Here is a 21625-nt window from a genome sequence, read left to right on the forward strand (position 1 = left end):
CCAGTGATTGTGGCGAAGCCCACCCCTCATCCCATAATTAAAGTTTTCCCCGAAAAAGATTCCTTGGAGGTGGCACAGACCCAGGTCGCACGTAAGTTCGCCGATGACTGACTTATGATGCTCGGACAACCTCTTCTGTCGCGTCGCAGTCGCCGCGTCCCAAATGATGCCCTGCTATATTTTCGGTGGTTATGGGAGCTGCGCTCTCTTTGAACAAACCCCCCCCGTATCACCCGTACATGAGCAGCAATGGGGAATCAGTGGAGAGAGCAGAGCAGAAGAGTAGAGCACGTGTAGCTTGGGACTTTCACTAGATGAACACCGGAAATGTGGATATAAGAAAGCGGCAGGTAGCTGCTAAATGGGAGTTCCGGTAGCCCATCCCAGGGACAGCGTGAGCCTAAACAAGGAGGTGAGCGGCATAGTTTGTGAAGAAGTGGCAGATTTTTTCGGCCTTAGTCGACGGAGAAGTGGCGACGCGGTCTGCTGCGGTAAAGAGACGTGACAAGTGGAGGTGAGTCATCAACGCTCATGCCAAGCTTATTTCCACAGTGAGTGAGGGAGGAAGGGGATTTTAGCCAAGCAAAGAGGGATTATAAATGGCAGTCCTTTGGAATGGTGCAGGGCATAATAACTGATGAAGTATCGAGAGCAAGTACATTTAAACTGAAACATATTACCATCGTACAGGCAAAAGCTTCGCTCGCATTTAATTGAATTAATTTATGATTGTAGGGAGTTTAGTCACTACAGTTGAGCGAAGCACCGTCAAGTGGAAACAACTTTTTATTGGAACCGTTTTCCAAAAAAGATATATTTTTGGCTTTTGCTCAGGAAAATTTGCGCATTGCCTTTGACACTGATGTCCTGTAATCCAGAGATGGACGAATGCAGACTGAACAGGAACATCTGCGGTCACGGGGAGTGCATCAATGGGCAGAATGGGTTCATGTGTCAGTGCAACACTGGCTACCGCCCCCACGCCCAGAGGAAGAGCTGTGTGGGTAAGAGGCGCCCGAGCTCTCTTTTTGCCGAGGCTAATAACGACAGGGGTCTTATTCACGGAAGCCACCTTCCCGTGGTCCCCAAGACCTTGTTCCGAGACCTTGGCCGTTTGTCGGTAATTCCAGGAGCCTCGGCTGAAACGTCCTTTCTCTAGATGGACGTGTGAAGGAGGTAACTTTCGCCAAGGTCGTCGTTCCTGTCCTCACCGCCCCTTTCACATCCAGGCTGCGATGACGGTTGGACCGCGGGCTCCTCCATTCCTTCCCGCTCTCCTCGGAGACACCGAGCTCAGCTCAGCACCTCCGGAAATGAAGAATTTAATTTGATTTTATTAGATTTAAAAAAAAGCACATTCTTACTTGCAGATAAAAAGTGAAAAACCCCCTTTTTTAATGAATGGAAAAAGTGAAAATATTTCCCTTATATCTTTATGAAACCACAGTTTGTAGAGTGAATGTCTGAGTGAGCAGAAGTCGGCTGAGAAACAGCTGAGCGTCACCGGACATGGAATATTATATTTGTCGACCCTTCTGCTGGAAAAGGGCTTAAAGGGGCTGGACAAAGAGCGCTGGATCAAAACACTGAGCTGGGCTGGACTTGGCTCCCGCTTCTGGATGCTGCTGTGAGCCCGACATTGGACTTCCTGCAGCGGTCTGTAAGCTAGAGGCCCAGTGGGCCCAAGCAAGAAGAGTAATGTTACATCTTTATACACTACGACAGAGTAATAAAAAAAGGTGTAAGGAAGTGGAACTGCAGTGCAGATTGGAAGTATGCGAAACTCCAGCGTAGTTCTGTAAATATCACCTTTGCGCTATGAAAGGCTTATTTTTTGGAAACTTTTTTTCAAAACAGGACGGGTTAATATCCATACACATTTTAAGGGCTGTGCAAAAGAGTTTAATACATGCAGTATTACAAAATAACTAGAGTCAACTAACTTTAATTGTAATGAATTGATCGGGTTTGTGTGGATTTTTACACATCCACTGCTCACATTCAAGAGAGGGGCCCGATGGTGCAGTGGGTTGGAATGGGTCCTGCTCTCCGGTGGGTCTGGGGTTCGAGTCCCACTTGGGGTGCCTTGCGATGGACTGGCGTCCCGTCCTGGGTGTGTCCCCTCCCTCTCCAGCCTTATGCCCTGAGTTGCCGGGTTAGGCTCCGTGACCCCGTACGGAACGAGCGGTTCGGAAAATGTGTGTGTGTTCACATTCATATTGTATCATCTGTAAACAGTACTTGGGATTTATTAATATATTCTTTTGGAAAACTAATGAGCTGTTTCATTTTTCTAGAACAAGGACTTCATAGTACAACTGTGACATCTACAGTACTTCATTAGGGGTTCAAATATTTTCAAGTGCTAACCGTGATACCCCCGTAGTTGCCGCGCCCTGATTACTGACGCCGTTCTTGTGGATCCTGGACCGAGAAGGAAATGTGGCTTGGACCCAGAACAAAGGACTGCACTGTATTGTTTCAGATGTTGCGAGTTAGACAGAAGCCCACTGAGGAATAACACACAGCGAGAAATTTTTGGACGCGGCCTTTGAAAATTCTGCTGCCGACTTTCCCTTGACCCGAATCCCGGCGCTGTGCTGTTTGCGCTGTTATTCAAACGTGGGTGTGGTTTTTATTCCAACCCCCCCTCCCTCCCATATTTCACCCCAGTATTGATCATTCACAACTCCAGATCAGACCCAGGTATCATGTGTGGGCCCAAGACTGATATGCATTTTGCTGAAAATCAAACAGCATCATGTAGTACAACTCAGCATTGGTTGGAGGACGAATGGGGACAGTAACTCAAGGGAGCCGCCAAATCTGCGGATGACACACGTGTCGCAGCCGGTCAAGACATCCTGGTTCGTTTTATTCCTCATCAGTGGAAGAACGCCAAGTGGCAAATGATAGAGCTCCATTTTTAACAGGGATCTAGCTGCAGGGCTCAGTCTGGACGTGAGGGTAGTTCTTCAGCCAAATGAACCACTTGGGAGACTCTTTGAAGAGTTACAAGCTGCAGTTTTCTTCTCATATGGTTCTCATAAGAGCACATCCAATAAATAAAGGAAAATTCGCTGCTAAAATGTCACTCGCTTTTTCGCCGAAGCACAAGTAAACATGCTTCAGTCTTTATTTCGGTTCGGGAAATGAACGCATGCAGCTGGATGCTTCAAGCGTGCCAACACGCCCTCTCTTCGCAGATGAAAATGAGTGCGAGTCAGACCCCTGCGGCCCGGGCCGGGGCTCCTGCATCAACACCATGGGCTCCTACAGGTGCCGATGTCTCCACGGCTACAAGCTACTGGTGCACCACGGAAAGCTCAAATGTATAGGTGAGCGATAGTCCCAGAATGCCTTGTTGCGGTCCTCAGCGGAACGAGTCACCGTGCGGTCGCTCTCGGTCTTCACCGTACGTTGCGAGCTGTAAGACTTTCCCGCAGGGGACGGTGACCGAAGTGACGTTCCGGTAATTCATACGCACTGTACTTAACGCGTTTCCCCAAGTCAGGTGACCGCTATCCTGGTGGGGGTGGAAGCACGCAAGCAGGTTTTCCAGCTCCCTTTACCCCACTTCCTCTACTTCGCCTTTGACGGAGTAGGGTGACCTTTTTTTTTTTGAGCGGGAAGCTGGTAGCGTAGTGATCGGAGCTGCTGCCTTTACACCTGAAGGTCGTAGGTTCGAATCACAACTCCAGATGTAGTACCTTTCATGAAGGCAATTACCCAGCTGTATGAATGGGTAAATAATTGTAAATTGCTTTGGAGGAAAGCATCAGATAAATGTAAATGATTGGGGAGAGACAACATGGACCGTAGGGAAGAGCCCACCAAAGCTGGGACTGAGGACCCTTGCCCTTGCTAGTATATATTCCCTACTCAAATAGCCCTTTGTCTGAGGCTGTAGAGTAGCCCACTTGTTCTAATAGCCAGGTGGAAATTTTACCACGATTCCTGGTCCATGACCCCTGCGTCTCTGCGCGTCTCCCATAGATGTGAACGAGTGCTACAAGCCAAACACCTGCGGAGAAGGAGGGCAGTGTATCAACCTGCCGGGGAGCTACAAGTGCGAATGCTTCAAGGGCTACCGCAGCAAGTCTCCGCGGCAGCCGGTGTGCGAAGGTGGGCCTCGCCGCTGCTTCTGCTTCTGCTTCTGCTTCTCCTCCCTCCTTCGCACTCTGTCCTGGAACCGCCTTTGCTCTTGGTGCATGTGGGTGCATGTAGGCTGTGACTGGGCTGTAGCGAGAGGGGAGCCTTTGGCTTCGAACCGCCCATACGTTTTCAAAGCTCCGTTTCCTCCGTTTGGTCTGTCGACCCCGTCCGAAAGGCGCGCATTTTTATACCGTGTTTGGGTGCTCTTCCGTGAGTAAACTGAGGACAGGCGCATCTGCTGTTTCCAAACGTATGTTTAATACACGCCGGTCGCTTTCATGCGCAAATGCGAATGAGCCGCAACTGGTAGGCGGTACTGATCCCCCGCTGCCGTCACGCTTTCTTGCCGCCAGACATCAACGAGTGCCTGGACCCCAGGACGTGCCCCAACGCGCAGTGTGAGAACACCCCCGGCTCCTACGAGTGCGTGCCCTGCCTGCCCGGCCACCAGGCCCAGGGGGGCGTTTGCTACGGTGAGCCACCCGCCCTCCTCCGCTTTGGCTGTGCGAACCGTATTGGTTGTGCAAGCCGTTAATTCCCGCCGTGCGTACGCGTACAAAATGCACACACACACACGCACACACACGCACCTGAACACACGCACATGCGCCTACAGACTATGCTAGAGCTGATCTTTTTCAATAAAGGAGCCAGAAATAATCTTAGAAATAATTGGTTTCTTACATTTCTGTAGAATAGCACCAGATGTTGCCCATCGCTCCACATGGTTGCACTCTTCACAGACAGCTTTATACTCTGGCACTAAGGATAAGGGAGAGCGTACTTGTGTAGTGTAGCGGGGCAGCTCATATCATCGTACTTTGAGCTACTGCCTTTGTACCCGAAGGTTGCCGGTTCAAATCTCCCTTGTTGTAGTACCCTTGAGCAGCGTACTTACCCTGAATTGCTCCGGTAAAACTACCCAGCTGTATAAATGGGTAAATAACTGTAAGCAGCTTAACACTGCAAGTCCCTTTGGAGAAAAGCATCAGCTGAATGAATAAATGTAAAAATAAAAGACACAATGAACACAATTAAAGAATGATGGTATAAAAATTAAGAGTAAATAATAATCGATTTGTTACAAAGTAAATACACTCCACCATGTAAAAGCACATATTAAACAGGAGAACCAAACACATAGCATGGTTTTGATCATAGTGAACAAATATGGCATGGTGTGTGTACCCGGAGTCTTCAGAAAATGGGCAGTGGAGTAAATCTAAAGTTGGCTTGGTCATCTGTGCTGGTTTGTGACATTGCTTTTGTGCACAAATAATTGAGTATAAAGGGCAGGAACTGCAACTGTGTTGATGTCCAGCTCCAGCGCAGGAGGAGGGAAGGAGACGAAAGGCTCTTATACCGAGAACCCTTTGGTGACATGTTGCCATCTGCTGGATGCTGTCTCCACCGCACTCGGCGCGGTAAAACATCCGCTGAGTCGTCCTTGCAGCCCAGGAAAAGCAATAAAGCCGTACAGAGATGAGCTGTATGCGGAAGGATCCCGAAAGCTCTTCACGTACCTCATAGATGACGTTAAATAGGCCTCTACGTACGCATTTCCGATCTCGTCCCCAGCTCGCGTTGCGACGCTCGCTCGCTATTGAGTACGTGCAAAGAGGTTTGTTGCTGCTCTTCCCGCAGACATTAACGAGTGCCAGAAGAGGGGAGTGTGCCTCCATGGCCGCTGTGAGAACTTGCCGGGCACATACCGCTGCTTTTGCAACGAGGGCTTTCTGCCGAAGTCTGGCGGCAAGGGCTGCCGAGGTCAGTGGAACGACGATGTCGTCGCCGCTTCGCTGTCCAGGGAGGCTGGGGTTGCCGACGGGGGGGATCGCAAACATTTGGAGGCCATCGAGCCGCTCTGGTTGACCGTAACATCACAGAGATGTTTAATTCACATTTCTGAGTTAACCTGCAGGGCTGAAATGCTTGACAAAGCGATGTGGTCCGATGTGCGATGTTACCGTATATTTACAGGTAAGCATTCACAGTCGATCACCCACCATAAGTATTAAAAGATTACTGGTGGTGAAAGAATTTGTGGGGGGTGCGGTGGCGCAGTGGGGTGAACCGGGTCCTGCTCTCCTGTGGGTCTGGGGTTCGAGTCCCGCTTGGGGTGCCTTGCGGCGGACTGGTGTCCCGTCCTGGGTGTGTCCCCTCTCCCTCCGGCCTTACGCCCTGAGTTGCCAGGTTAGGCTCTGGCTCCCGGCGACCCTGTATGGGACAAGCAGTTCAGACAATGTGTGTGGGTGTGAAAGAATTTGTGTCTCTGATTTGAGAACAGTTTTGGGGCAGATTAGACCGGGGCAGGACACATGTGTCAGTCAGCCTTGGTGTGATGCGGCTCGATCGGATGATGCGTGTCCTTGACCCTATCTCTACAGATATTGATGAGTGTGAAGACAGCAGGCTGTGTGCCAGCGGGCGCTGTGTCAACACCGAGGGCTCCTTCCTGTGCCAGTGCTACCCAGGCTACCAGCGCACCCAGGAGGGTAGCCATTGCGAAGGTTTGTCACTTTCTGCAGCTCTTTTTTAACCACTGATGACCTGACGGGGAAGGTCATAGAGGGTCGTTCGGGAAGCTAATATTCAATTTCGTGAAAAGCTTGTATGCACCTCTAGGAGTTGGGGTGAAGATGAGGGATTCCTTTACTGAATCACGCTTGCAGAAGGTTCAATCACATTTATTCATTTAGCTGACACTTTTCTCCAAAGTGATTTATTGTTTTAATCGATCTGCAGTGATTTACCCATTTACACAGCTGGGTAGTTTTACTGGAGCAGTTTAGGGTAAGTACCTTGCTCAAGGGTACTACAGCAGGAGGTGAGATTCAGACCTGTGACCTTTGGTTCCAACAGTGGCCGCTGTCACCACTACGCTACCGGCTAAAGACTTGAGATACTATATATCATGTACTGCCCCGGTGTTCTGTGCTCACTAACTCCATGTCATTTAGATATAAATGAGTGCGAAAGACCCTCAAAGTGCATATTTGGGCGGTGCACCAACACGATGGGATCCTACCGCTGCGAGTGTCCTAAGGGCTTCGTGCTGGTCAACGGGAGGCGCTGCCAAGGTAAACTTGTTCCCTCTCTTTTGTCTCTGTGTTATTATTCAGTTAAATTCAGTGTGTTTTTAGAGAGCGCTCTTCTCTCACACAGTGACATAGAGCACTGAACAAAGGAATAAGACAAAGAAACAAACAAGACGGTTGACTGTATACCAGGGTAATACAGTATCCATACGGTTATTAAAGATATAAGTTTGTCTACTGGCCACGGAGGAAAGGAACAAAAAACTCCCAACTGAAAGTCATGGGAGAAAAGACCTCTGGGGGGGTCCAAGTCCCAATGGCCGCCCATCCTTCCTGGACATTGTAGATTAAAAAAGCCTTTTAAGTCAATTTACAACTAATAATAATATTGTAGCTGAGTGTTAACTATTATTAGACTATTTTTACCAGCACTCTTCCAACTAACAGTGCAATAGGGGCTGAAATTCTGCTCCAAGTCAGTTGGTTTAAGTTGAAATTTAATATAATTTGTAAGCGGTGTATGTCGTAACGTTCTTAGTAATCATTACAGCGGTGTAACCACTCTTGCAATTTTCCCGCCTTGCACGACTATTATTTCTACTTTATGTGGCAATTGTGTGCTTTTTGGAATTGCACTCTCGGCACTTTTCAGGCATATTGTATTATAAGCAGAAAGTAGCACTAAAGAAACGCGCCATGGTGACGGAAACTCCGGTTTGGGACACGTGGCCGGTTTTGCCTGCCTGAGCTGAAATTTTGCAAATCAAGGACTTATGAGAATGACTGGTCATCACACGTTCACCCTACTCCCTTAATTATGAGACGCTTGGAATAAAGGCCCCAGCTTTATGAACAAATGGTGTTAAATGGTGTTAAATAAAAATACATGCAAAGTTTGACACCGGGGCGCCCGTCTTGTCTTTTTGGGAGCAGACATCGATGAGTGCGCCGTTGACAGGAGCCTTTGCCAGCCCCACGGGGTGTGTGAAAACAGACAGGGCACGTACATCTGCGTCTGCAACGAGGGCTATGCGAGCACCGAGGACAAGCGTGGCTGCGAAGGTACGCCCCCACCTACGAGCTCCTTTCGGCACACGTTCGCACGGGTCTCGCCTTGCTTTCCTCTCTCACGGTAGCACGTTGACGGGGGAAGCTTGAAAACGTTATGCGCTGATGTCGCCGCGTTATTCAAAACCAAGTGTAACCATGGTAACCAAGTGTAAACGCACTGTTAATGAAGCAGTAGAGGGCAACGAGTAACGTACTCATTAAAGACGGATCCTGCTGTTCTTAGAGTGCGGAACTTGCTCTGGTGACACGTCCAGCTGCGCTAGAAGGCACGGCGATGGATACAAGAGTTCTGATTGGATGCCTTCCGTAGTGCCACAGATGATGTGGTGCGACCTGTCAGTAATGATCAACAGTGAAATCCGTGAACCCCAAACAACACCGTGATGCACTGCGCTGAGTTCCAACAGGGGATGAACAGCCTGTTCTAGACAGATACAGATTCCAAAATTCTCATTCTGCGTTCCGATCCGGCATCCGTCCCCCGTCTCCCATCTCTTTCTTTTCTCGGCTTTGTTTTCCCCCCCGAGACATTTCTCATCCTGCGTTCTCCTCCTGCAGCTCAATTAGCTTTCCACCTGTTTGGGTTTAGAAAGCTTCTTAAATGCCGTACGCCAGAAGCTCTTGCGGATCTCTCGATGCCCTGCCTTGTATGTCTGTGTGAGCAACAGAGGTCTACGTGGAGGAGAAGAAGGAGTGCTACCTGAACCTGGATGACACAGTGTTCTGCGACAGTGTTCTCGCCACCAACGTCACCAGGCAGGAGTGCTGCTGCTCTGTTGGAGTGGGCTGGGGGGACCATTGTGAGATCTACCCCTGCCCCGTCTACCATTCGGGTACGTAGTCCGCGTCACGCCTCTTCGCCCCTCCGTACGGCCCAGGGTGGTGGTTGTGCGGGGCGTTGAGAAGTGTTTTTGGAATGCGGGCCAACCTCTTGGGCTAAGGGAGATGGTCCACTCTGGAGCATGGTGTTCCCTTAAATTGCTTTTAGTAGCCACCTCTTTACACTGGAAAAGGGTTTCATTTCATCTTGTGGATTAACCTTTAACTGTTGATAGTAATAATGTCGTTAGAATAAAGTTTGAAAGAATTCCTGCCTTTTCTCTCCTTCTGTGTAAAGTTGACTGCTTGTTCCTTCAACATACTTCACCGTTTTATCCGGTGGTTTGTGGTTTGCTGTTTTTTTTGTTTTTTTTTTTTTTTTTTGCGGGGCTAAAAATGTTCAATGAGCCCACAGATAATTCCGATGTTTACCAACCAAGTGTCAGCTCATACAGGGGTGGGCTGTGTTTTCTTTCTTTTTCAACTGGATTAATTTACATCCCGCATAGCTAATTCAATTTAAATTTTCAGTGTAATTCCTTTCATGGCTTGTTGGCCCCCAAGGTTGGAGCAAAACAGAATTAATTCTTGTTATGTATAGCTTTGTGTCGATGCCTGATTTATTCAATCTGTCTTGAAGCTTATAGAATGGGTTATTATATAGTATGAACGTGATTTAATGCAGTGATTTAATATTGCCTGTCCATCACACAGCAGGTTTTTACGTACGGCGTGAATAATACAGGAAGCGTCGTTTAGCTCTCCCTGGTGATTCTGCACAGAGCAGGCTGCATCAAAAGGGATTTTTTTTTTTTTTGCCGTCACTCACGGCTGTCGATAATGTGTCCGTGCAGCGGAGTTCCACTCTCTGTGTCCTGTCGGCAGAGGATTCTACCACGAGGAGAGCATGACTGAATATGGGCTGGCTGTTCATCGAGGTCAGAATTCACCTTCAAAACTCTACAAATGATGCTGTTTTCGCGTTTCAACAATGAATCGTAACTAGGCGTGGCGTGACCCGAAATACGCCTTCGATCGTCTTTCGCACAAGCGGTACACATTTTGTAATGGAGCACATTATATGCTTATAATGTGCGCTGTTAGAATCTTATAATATACATGGGATGTGCCCTGTGTAGCTGAAGTTCTACAAAGTTCCCCGTTTCTCGCTATTCGTCTTTGTCGACGTGCAGACATTGACGAGTGCGTGCTCTTTGCCGACGAGATCTGCAAGGAGGGCCGTTGCATGAACACACAGCCAGGCTATGAGTGCTACTGCCAGCAGGGCTTCTATTACGACAGCAACCTGCTCGAGTGCATCGGTAAGCCGTCCTCATCCTACCCTCACCGGGCCTCTCCCTATCAGTGTTCGGGTCACGGTTTCCCAAACCTGCACTGTGACCGAATCACAAATGACTGTAGTATACCTGATCTGCAAACGTACCGCAGTGCTGATATTCCAGCGTCATAAGGTAACTGCCACCCTTCTTCCCGCGCCCTGCCGTTGGCCTCATGGTGTTTTGTGCCCACAGACGTAGACGAGTGCCACGACGAATCGCTCTGCACCAATGGGCGATGCATTAACACCAGGGGATCCTTCTACTGTACGTGCAGCCTTCCTTGGATCCCTGACACTTCCAAGAAAAAGTGTGTGATCCCCACTGTAGCAGGTCAGTAGACGGTCTCTCTGACGGCAGATTGGCGGTACCTGGTCCGTGCTGCTCCGGTACGGTGGTCTGTACCGTGGCAGGCCGACAGCGTCCGGTGCGAAAGCTGCTCGTTAATGTTTGGTGTGTCTTAGTGCATGTCAGGAGCGCTTGGCTTATCCTGCCCCCGGTCAGCAGGGTATATCAAATAATCTGCTGTCAATTAACTCAATGAGACATCAGTTAAAGCACCTTCTGTTAAAATGAGATTCTAACTCTTGCCCCTGTAAAAGTGCATCATTTGTGTTACAGGTGTGGATGAGTGTCAAGATCCTACCAACTGCAGGAACGGCCACTGCGTTGACACCCCGGACTCCTACTACTGCATCTGCACCCCGCCCTGGACCTTGGCCACCGACCGTAACAGCTGCGTCACGCCCGAGGAGCAAGCCGGTCAGTGGGACCCAGGACGTCCAGTTCAGGGAGTAGAGAGGTCGGGGGTTTGAAGGAAGAGGCTGCCGCTGCGTGTCCATCGAGACAGCACCGTGTCTCACGACGTAGGCGAGACGTGTTTGCGGTCCTGAGTTTGAGTCCACAGCTGGAACTGTGGACGCAGACAAGCCGGTAGTGGAATTACTGCCAGTTATGAGGTCATTTAACTTCCACTGCGGGTATTTTATTCTGTACGACGTCATGGCCGCTTGCGTCAAACACTTTGAGACACACGTTGGTGTCTCAAACCACCCAGAATGTTTTTGTCTCCCGGTGGTGTCGGTCTGGCTACTACCTCTGGGTAAATCTAGTCTGTGTTAACCTGTATGTTTCTCTGGACAAAGTCTGCTCATCATAAATTAAGCTTTAATCCCAAATGAAGAGAGCACAAATGAGCGAAAGAGACGGGCGAGATGTCTTAAACGTTGAAGAGAAAGCGCAAAAGGCATCTGGGAGAGCCGTAAAGGTAAAGAAAGACACGTTGAAATGAAAAAGATTAAAAGAGACATTCGGCGATTACGTTAGAAACAAAATATATACGAGCCAATTATTTTGTCATAATAAATAACTGTAATTCGGTCCCCTCGCAAGGGAGTTTGCTTAATGTGGTGATTTCACGGGACGGATTGATCCCATCAAATGAGCGACAGATGTATTCTCAGATGTGATCATGAGATTTTGTTTCTGTTCTTCAGTTCAGCGTCAGTTATAGTACTTCTTGGGGCAAAGGAAATCTTCGCTGCGTCGGAAGTCAAGGATCCCCTTATGTCAATAACCCATTAATGCAAAAATAAGAATTTGTCCTCACCGCATGCTTTTGGAAAAGTCACTCAATGGCTGTGGGTGGTATCCACTGTTAAATCATTTTTTGCATAATTGTTTTTTATAAGAATTAATGTCCTATACTGACTGAGTAGAAAGGGCGTCAGTGTTTACATCATATGTATTTCAGAATTCAGTCATGACCATGATTAATGATCCTGATGTTTGAAAACTGTCCATGAAATATACACACACACACACACACTGTCTGAAACCGCTTGTCCCAAGTGGGGTCGCGGCGAACCGGAGCCTAACCCGGCAACACGGGACACAAGGCTGGAGGGGGAGGGGACACGCCCAGGACGGGACGCCAGTCCATCGCAAGGCACCCCAAGCGGGACTCGAACCCCAGACCCACCGGAGAGCAGCCCCTGGCCAAACCCGCTGTGCCGCTGTGCTGCTGCACCACCACACCCCCCCAACCCCAAAATACATTTTTAAATAAAGTAGTTCATATTTTAAAGTCATTATGCACCTCCTTCACAGATGAGCATTAATTACACACAGGTCTCATTATGTTCCAAGCGAATTAGAAATGGGTTAGTACTATAAGGGATTTAAAATAACGCCAATTGCTCTCTGTCCCATCTGTAAAAGTGCCTACACTGAGACTTACCTCGTTTGTGGAAATGCTTAACGCATTAACACATCGGTCACATTGATGCCCAGCGCTCCGGTTGAGTAGTCATCATCCTCGGGCACGATGGCTGTTTATACCTCTAAAGTGTAATAATGAAGTGCAAGATGTTAAAATGATGCAGCATTTAAACAAGTGTCTTTTCTCAGTGCTTCTTTGGACACTTTGAGGTAACAATAATGGTTATAAGGTTGCAGTTTGTATCCAGTTTGACCGAACACCATTAACGCTCGACGGCAAGGCCGAGTCGAGATCCGCTCCGTTACTTTGGGTTTTCAAAGTTTTCACGTGTTTTGTTGACCACTTGATTCATGCCTCCTCAGCTTTAGTCATGCAGTAAAACCGGGCAGCGTCCACTGCCGATGACTCCCACCCTCTCGGGGCTTGGCGTCAGAAAAGGAGCGGAGGGAAAAGCGACAGAAAGCTGGCGGGCAGTGTGCTTTGGCTTGAGGCCCATGCTCTGTAACAGTGTGTAATGCATTTCTGTGGTGATCCTTACAGATGTGAATGAGTGCCAGGACCCGTCGTACTGTAAGAACGGAAGGTGTGTCAACACGCCTGGCTCCTTTCACTGTATTTGCACTCAGCCTCTCACCTTCAGTGCGGCGCTCAAACAGTGCGTCTATGACGGTGGGTATAACCAGTGGCTGCTCGGCTCTCTGGCGTTCAGCCTTGCTTGTGTACGTTCCCTCTTGCCACCAGCATGACCGAACCTCACATGTTCTAGAATGGTCCCTGTGTTTAGAACTCAGTGGTGTTGGCTGCTTCGCAAGCATTCTGACAGCTCTTTTGCTGGATTGTGTTAAAGACCGTTTTTATGGAGAAAGAAAACTGATGCCACGGATAAGCTCAGTTACAGTCCAAAAGGTCCAAAAGCAAAAGCGAGAATGTTTTTGGTTCTGGCTCCGACGTGGTGGAACGACCTCCCCCCGTCACTCGGAACTGCTGAATCTCTCTCTGCATTTAAAAAGGGTCTTAAAACTCACCTCTTCCAGACTCACTTCTCCCGTGATCTCTTAAATTTATGTAATGTGTAAATGTTCATGCTCTATAGCTTTGAGAGCATAACTGTTGAATAACGGATAAACCTTCACGCAGCTACTCGTTAATGTAAATGTTTAAAAAAAAAAATATATATATATATTAGGAATGTGATCAGGAATTGGTGATTATCTGGATAAACCTTTAGGTAGCTACTCGTGTGATGTAAATTGGTTCATATGGTGGAAAGTAACAAACTAACTGCACTTAAGAATCACGCGTCTGTATCTAAGTCTCTTAATGTAATGCTCAAATTTGTATTTTCTGAGATTTGCGTCGCTTTGGAAAAAAGTCTCTACTTAATGAATAAATTTAAATGTAACTGGCAGAGGGGACAGAGGTTTAAAGGACGGGGTTGGGAGCCAGCAAGTTCTACCATCCTGAAGCCCCTGCTCTGTAGTTCCAGAAACAACTTCCTTGTGTGACCTCCATTATACCGTGTTTGATTTACATCGCTTTTGTAATTTTGCAAGATTTCATTGTTAATCTATTCATTATCACCATAGTTTGGGAGCCTTATTGGCTGAAACGAATGAATCGATACTTTTTCCAATCCGTACATGACATGAAAGAGAATATTAAGGATTTTTGAAAATTTAAAAATAATTAACAGTGTTTATATTTATTAAGATCCACATGGTGCCCATAACAACTCCTACAGTCCTTTAGGTGTCACTTGTAAAAATTGTCTCTGTCTAGTGAAATGTTTTCTACATTTAGTTGCCATAATTTTCCATGCCAAAAGACAAATGTAAGTATTGTCAGTAAAAAGTATTTATATTGTCAGATCATCATAGTAATAATACGCATGGAGGAATGTGTGTAAGTCGGGATTGTGTAAGATATGCATTTACTCCTCTTGCACTTAGGACGACCCATACTGTTTCTTTTCCCATTCTTAATTTGGTTAGAATTTAGTTCCAATATACATTTATAATATAGTTATCCCTAAAGTTTTAATTCCTCGCTCTAATAAAAGGGCAGGATGAGATGATCATGCTTCCCGACTCATTAAAGAAGGAACGGCTACACGAGCTGTTCTGGACACAGTACGACCGCTTCATTTCGTCACCTTCAATTTATCTCAAGGAAGATCATTATCAAGAGATGTATTGCTTGGGGTCGAGGATGGTTTTGGGTCCCACGGGGCGATTCCAAACTGTCGATTAATCACATTTGCTGTGCGTCGCCGAAGCCATCTGTTTAAGTGACGCAGTGAGCATGCAAGAGGTCACGAATGATTCATTTTTCTTTTTTTTTTTTTTTTTTTTACCTCTGCTTACAAGAAGCTTGGAATGGAATTAATCATGTTTTAACCTTTTCTAATTTCCGTACAAAATACATGGCTCTTAATGTCAGAAAACCTCCTGAAGCGCAGGGCGAGTGGAGGTCATTTGCAACCAGTTATCAGCATATCTTAGCTTATTTTACTAATTTTATTCAATCTGTGTTATTTGCGGGGAAAGAAAAACCTTTGTCCGTAGAATTATTAATACTGTTCTTCCGTGTTCATCAGGGTTAAATTTGTCCCCGAGCTTAGTGACCTCTGCTTTTTTGCTTCACTGCCACATGCACTGTAGAAGGCAGGGGTCAGTTGTCACACATTTCAGCATCCTGCTGCATCACACATGCAGTGGTTGGTTAAGGTACGGTACCTTGATTGGCCAGGAATTACCCAGGATTGGCAATAATGTATTGTCACATTGTATTACATATGTTATATGTATTGTCACCGTGAACGTATGTATAACGTAACACCGGCATCAATCACAGTCACAGCCACTGGACTCCGCCTGCGTTGGGTAAGAACACGCCGGGGCTGTTAGACACAGCCTGTGATCAGGAAGAACAGCTTTACTTCCACTTTACCGTAATTCAGACCTACTCTTTCGTGACTGATACCCTGACAAGTATTAAAAAGATGGAAGCATAGTTCAAAGTCTTTTTTTAATGCTGTTTAGTATGATTACATGGTGGATGCCCGAAAATGCTATTGTCTTTTATTTATTTTTTTTTGAATGTTAAATTAAAGTGATGGCTAGTTCAGTTAAGTTTTTTTCAACAGACTCTCTACTAGAATATTTTTTCATGGTTACCTGTGGATGGAATTCATGTTGATCAGTCCCAGTGCTGAAGGAAAAAAGGAATTGCACCAGCATTGTGTACCCGTATGCTGCTTTAGGGACAAAATTAACATTTAACACCAAATTTTCCCAAATTCTTATAAAGCTTCCACTCCATTCTGTCATTGTTTTTTTGCAGGAAAGTTTTTTCTTCTTTCTTCTTTTTACTGCATTTATCTGATTGCTTTCAACATAGATTTTATGAACTATGTACATAATTTAAAACCATTTTGTCTTATACATAATATCGCAATGTAATAATTATTTCAACTATATTTGCAAGGGCATAATCAGTCTATAGGTAACAGTTCTGCTCCTCTGAACAATACATCACATTTCACCATCATAAAAGAATAGATACTACCAGTTCATTAAACATGGTCAACCAGTGTTTCATAAACATCAACTTACTGTATTTTGTTAACTTCCCAGTTCTTCAGATTGATTTGGAAAATGAGATTTTTTTTTTTTCCTAGGACTTCAGAGAATTTCTACAAATTAATTTTAAGAAATTATTTTAGTTACCGAGATATGCTTGAAACAGAACTGTCTTCTATGAGACTTTTTGTCCAATTTCCTCTTTCTTACCTTCGTTGCTGTTAATCTCTTTTGCCTTCACTCCGTCTCACCCTGAACGTAGTTTTCTTTCCTTCTGTTTGGGCTCTGTCTATAACACTCCCTGTCTGTGGCACTGTCTCACTTGAACTGAACACCTCTCTCTCGTTTCACCTGATCCCTATACCTGTCTTGCTGTCTGTCCCCGTCCTCCCCCCGCCCCCAGACCGCACAGCCGCGCACAAGGACGTGTGCTTCCTGCAGGTGGACGAGGACCTGATCTGCAGCATGCCCCAGAAAGGCTTGGTGGTGACCTACTCCGAGTGCTGCTGTCACTACGGGCGAGGCTGGGGGCCCGAGTGTCGGACCTGCCCCCAGCGGAACTCAGGTTGGTACAGGGGGACGATAGGGGGACGATAGGGGGACAATAAGGGGGACGATAAGGGGGACGATAAGGGGACAGCTGGTACTGTAGTGATTAGTGCTACTGCCTTTGGATCCAAAGGTTGCAGGTTTGATACCCACCTCCAGCTGTAGTACCCTTGAGCAAGGTACTTACCCTGAAATTGCTCTAGTAAAATTACCCAGCTGTATAAACAAGTAAATAATTGCAACCTTAACGCTGTAAGTCGCTTTAGAGAAAAGCATTGACGCTGTCACTCCATTCTGATGGACAGGTGCAGTTTCCATAATTGAAACAGGACTTTTGTGCCTAACATTAAGGTTTTCTTAAATATAATATGTATAATTTTACTAATTGGAGGGAAACGTGGCTCACGTGAATGTTTCCGTGATTTCAATATGTGGTCCGGCTGGACTTTTGTGCAGTGCGCTCATTTCTGGGCTGAGCGTTTTTCCATTCTGCTGCGTGCGATGCATCTAGAATGTTGTTGTAAGTAGTTAAATGCGAGGTTTACGTCAACGTAATCCTTAAAGCAGATCCTAAGTTGCATCTGTGTTGCGCAGGTATATTTTGAGGTTGAAAACACTCGGCTCAGTCGCTTGCTTTTCACAAGTGAAAATATAAATTGATACATGTTGCTTATTCTGCCTCCTGTCCATAAACTATAAAAACGTAGAAGCGATTGGGTGCAGCGTTTCATCTTTTGTGAGTGTTCTATGAAGCCAGCGCATTTGGAGCTACAGGTTCAAATCTCTTTTTGACAGGGATCTTCATCAGGCTTTGTGAGATGCACCTGGAAACGGAGTCTGACGGAGAGGGCGATTCCCTGGCAGCCTTTGTCAGCTATAAACCAGGTAAGGCTGTTTAGTTTGCATCCACCTGTGTAGGTGGTAGGTACTGTACCTTGCTCGGGGGTGCTACTGCTAGAGGTGGCATTCAAACCTGTAACCTTTGCCCTTTTTGGGGAACCACCAGCCACCTCTGAAGCCGCAGCAGGCACCCGGTGTGGGTCAGTAGCCTTGCTCTCACAGTTTTGACTGACCGCTCACATGTTTTTCACCACCAAACTGTTCCGCCACTTGTTGCCCAGGAGGAGACAGCTCGGAGGAGGACTCGGATGAGTGCAGCTGCGCTAACGGACGCTGCGTGCGCTCCTATCTGGGTACCGTGTGCGAGTGCAACCCCGGCTTCCGACTGGATCATTCCCGAACCCGCTGCACGGGTACGACCTCCTCGCTTCTGTATATCCATCCCCCATTATATGACCTGTGATGATGCACACATTCACTGTTACAGACTTAAAGAATTTGTACCACTCATCCTGGTATGAAGAGACTAACTAATGTAAGAGCAGATTGAGTCCCAGTGAATACAGCAACAAGAAAAACTGTGCATATAGGTTGAGGATGCTGGGAACGGACACCATCTCTGTTTATATGATGCGTGGTGTTTTCAGGTGCACGTTGTTAATTGAACAGATTTTTGGTGCTACAGTTGTTTGTTTTGGTTTCACAGTTAGCCAGATGAAAGTAAAAAGCTCAAAGTATCATGGAAAATTCATTTGCAGTATTTATGGAAAATGATGCTCGGAGCCGTAGCCTTACTGTCTGAGGTTCTCCTGTTTAAATCCCCCTCCCGTAGTACATTTGATGGAGGTACTTACCTTGATTTGAAACAGTAAGAATAACTTTCTGAATAAATGGGTAACTATTAATGTAAAGAAAAAAAGTAGCAAACAATACCTAAATAAAAAATAATGACAAGTTTGAAGCTGAACTGAAATATCCTGAGCGTGGTGCAAGAAACAAAGCCGATAACTATAATCTTCCATACAAGTGTGATTAATCCAGTTCTCCTCTTTATTTTCTGGCGCGTTGCACTGTACCCATAAGACCTCCTCCAGCCATTGATTACACACACACACACACACACACACACACACACACACACACACACACATTTTCAGAACCGCTTGTCCCATACGGGGTCGCGGGGAACCGGAGCCTAACCCGGCAACACAGGGTGTAAGGCCGGAGGGGGAGGGGACACACCCAGGACGGGACGCCAGTCCGTCGCAAGGCACCCCTAGCAGGACTCGAACCCTAGACCCACTGGAGAGCAGGACTGTGGTCCAACCCACTGTGCCACCGCACCCCCTCCTATTACACATACATTTCTAAGTAAAACTTTCTAGTAAAGAATGTTCTTATGTTACTGTTTCCATGCAACTGTGAAACCTGCACTGCATTTATCCAATTAGCTGACACTTTCCTCCAAAGCAACTTACAATATTAATCTGTCTACAGTTATTTACCCATTTGTACAGCCATGTAATTTTACTGGAGCAATTTGGGGTAAGTACCTTGCTCAAGGGTACTAAAGGCAGAGGTGAGCTTCACACCTGTAACCTTTGGTTCCCAAAGCAGCCCTGACCACTACCCTACCAGCTGTCCCAGGGATGGCTTCTGAAGCTCTAAACCAGGAACCACATGTTTGATAAAGAAGGTTAGGATAATGGAGGGTTAGAATAATGTTATTAAGAGATGATTTTTGGATGATTGTGGATGATTTTTGAGTGAAACTGACATAATTTTTCCCTAAAGAGACAATAGTAATATTTTCATCGGTAAACACACATTCACCTTTAGATGACAGATCTTCAGGAATAAATGAGGTGCAAATAAAAGTGAATGGATGTACACGTAAGTTTGTCCAACGGCTCCCAGTAGCAGTGCAGACGACCGTTGACCTGTCTTCCTTTTGCTCTCTGTCCATCTGGCAGACATTGACGAGTGTGCCGAGCCAGGCCTACGCATCAATTCCTGCAAAAACGCCCGGTGCGTCAACACCATGGGCTCCTTCAAATGTTTCTGCAAGCACGGTTACGTCCCTGCGCGCCGTCCAAATGTCTGCGTCCATGCCAGGACCCAGTAGCCCCCTCCACTGCACCCCCTCCAGCTGAACACCCGGACTCCCGAAACATTTTCAGATGCACACAATCTGGCTTTTTTTCGCCGAAAGGGTGCAATAAAGTGACATTCTCTGATGGACGTTCTCTTCTAAAACACATGAGATCAGCAATTCTGCCACAGAAATAATGGTTCCAATAATTTCCTTGTAATTTTCACTTGACAGCCTTCCAAAGGGAACTTTTCAATGGAATTTTTGTTGTTAACATCAAAGCAGTTATACAACGGTTATACAGTATTTATACCGGTTATATACACCGGTTATATGCAGATATAGACGTCCTTCTTGTAAAAAAAAGAAAAACTTCTTCGCTGCAAAAATGTGCAGACTTCCCCAGATGTAAATTATCTTTTTACTTATTAGTTTTTCTACAGATGTCTCCCTTTTGATGCCTTTCTTATTGAGTTTACAAAAATGAGGTGCTAAATACTGAACCAGCATTATAAACAGCTTTGAAAACAACCGGTGGCACTTCAAAACATCTCCTCCAGAAGAAGAAAATATTTAGCAAATGAAGATTTCTCAGTGTTTTTTAATTTAATGTTTAAAAAAAATGTATTATATTGAGCTTGATCTTTACCTGCTTGTTTTTTTTTTTTTTTTTTTTTTTTTGGAAGTAAAGTCATACATCCATTCCCTCCTCATGTCATTTAGAAAAACCATTTGTGTCCTCAGCAAGCAATTTTGCTTAAATTCTTAGGATGTATTGAAAACTGATGTTCTGTTGTGATAGATAAGCAACTGGTCACTCGTCTATTAAACATTCTGGTGTTTGCCATTCTTGGCCTTTGGTCATGGACATTTGGGTAAGCAGATAGAGTCCTATTGATTACATATGTGCCATAATTTTTACATAATAGCTTTTTGTGATTGCTTTGGTTAATGATATTCATTTTGGACTTCTGAACAATGACAAAATAGTGGTAGGGTGTTATCTTCAGTGAAGAGCAACCATTGTGATCCTTCCCCTTCTCCATACCCCAGGAAACACATGGTCCTTAGTTATTGATTTTTATAAATATGACATTTTTCTCACTTAAACACCATGTTGTCTAATTTACTAATTGACAATCAAGGATAAAGGCAGAAATGTACACAGCCATAAAGGGCTTCTATTTGCTTACCCAAAGCATCATTCCCAACGCGCCACCGGTGTTCATAGTCTCAACTTGGCCAGTAAATGCCAGTGTCTTAAGGATAAATGAAACTGTGGTACAAAAGACTTTGTTCTTGGAACCTTGGCTTCTTAATCTTATCTCTTCATTCTACGTGAAGCTAAAGTAAGTCTTCTGTCTCATGCATTACTACCTGACTTTGTCTTTTTTTCTGTTAATTGTAACTTTTTAGAAGTATAAAATGCCTTGACTTCCTCAACAATCTGAGAATTTCAAAATAAACGGCCACAGTTCAGCAAAGGCTGAATACTATGGAGGTTTTATTCTGAGAAGATCAGTTAGAAACAGAACCAAATAGAGAAGGGACTAAAAACAGAATCCTTCAATATGAGCAAAAAAAAGAAAAAAAAAAAAAAATTGGACATAAAGATGATAGATATAATGGAAAAAACATAAATAAAAATTGTGAAAGTTGAACGCTGAGATATGAATATGGCTTTTTTCAGCCTGAGCATTAATTTTTCCGTGCAGTCTTAGCCAGAGGGCATAGCACAGAAATGAGTTCTTGCCAATGTACCGTCAGTCTACGATAACCTAGAACCAACGAATGATATGCTTAATCTGAACAGCTCAATAATAAAACCTCATATTAGTCCATCAGTCTATTTAAAATTCAAAAATATCTATGGAAAACATATACTAATCTACTAACTCTGGGTCATTTACTTTGTAATCGAG

At 45.7% G+C, this 21625-nt stretch overlaps 1 protein-coding gene across 4 annotated transcripts in view; it reads left to right on the forward strand.

The window, feature by feature from the left end:
* Positions 1-20314, forward strand: part of LOC108934395 (latent-transforming growth factor beta-binding protein 3-like) — a 55410-nt gene extending 35096 nt beyond the window's left edge. For 3 of the 4 annotated variants that reach the window (XM_029251127.1, XM_029251129.1, XM_029251128.1), the window contains exons 11-29: positions 5-91; positions 879-1004; positions 3207-3338; positions 3997-4125; positions 4509-4628; positions 5800-5922; positions 6543-6665; positions 7116-7235; positions 8127-8255; positions 8933-9097; positions 9938-10021; positions 10277-10405; positions 10616-10753; positions 11042-11182; positions 13182-13310; positions 16626-16787; positions 17567-17656; positions 17893-18024; positions 19585-20314. In XM_029251127.1, coding sequence (XP_029106960.1) covers positions 5-91; positions 879-1004; positions 3207-3338; positions 3997-4125; positions 4509-4628; positions 5800-5922; positions 6543-6665; positions 7116-7235; positions 8127-8255; positions 8933-9097; positions 9938-10021; positions 10277-10405; positions 10616-10753; positions 11042-11182; positions 13182-13310; positions 16626-16787; positions 17567-17656; positions 17893-18024; positions 19585-19736 — 2411 coding nt within the window. In that variant the 3' untranslated portion in view covers positions 19737-20314. The remainder of the gene's footprint in view (positions 1-4; positions 92-878; positions 1005-3206; positions 3339-3996; positions 4126-4508; positions 4629-5799; positions 5923-6542; positions 6666-7115; positions 7236-8126; positions 8256-8932; positions 9098-9937; positions 10022-10276; positions 10406-10615; positions 10754-11041; positions 11183-13181; positions 13311-16625; positions 16788-17566; positions 17657-17892; positions 18025-19584) is intronic. The other variant, XM_029251130.1, reaches the window with a different exon arrangement.
* Positions 20315-21625: the final 1311 nt, after the last annotated feature.

The sequence above is a fragment of the Scleropages formosus genome, chromosome 4, assembly GCF_900964775.1.
Source record: "Scleropages formosus chromosome 4, fSclFor1.1, whole genome shotgun sequence".
In the NCBI taxonomy this organism is placed as follows: Eukaryota; Metazoa; Chordata; class Actinopteri; order Osteoglossiformes; family Osteoglossidae; genus Scleropages; species Scleropages formosus.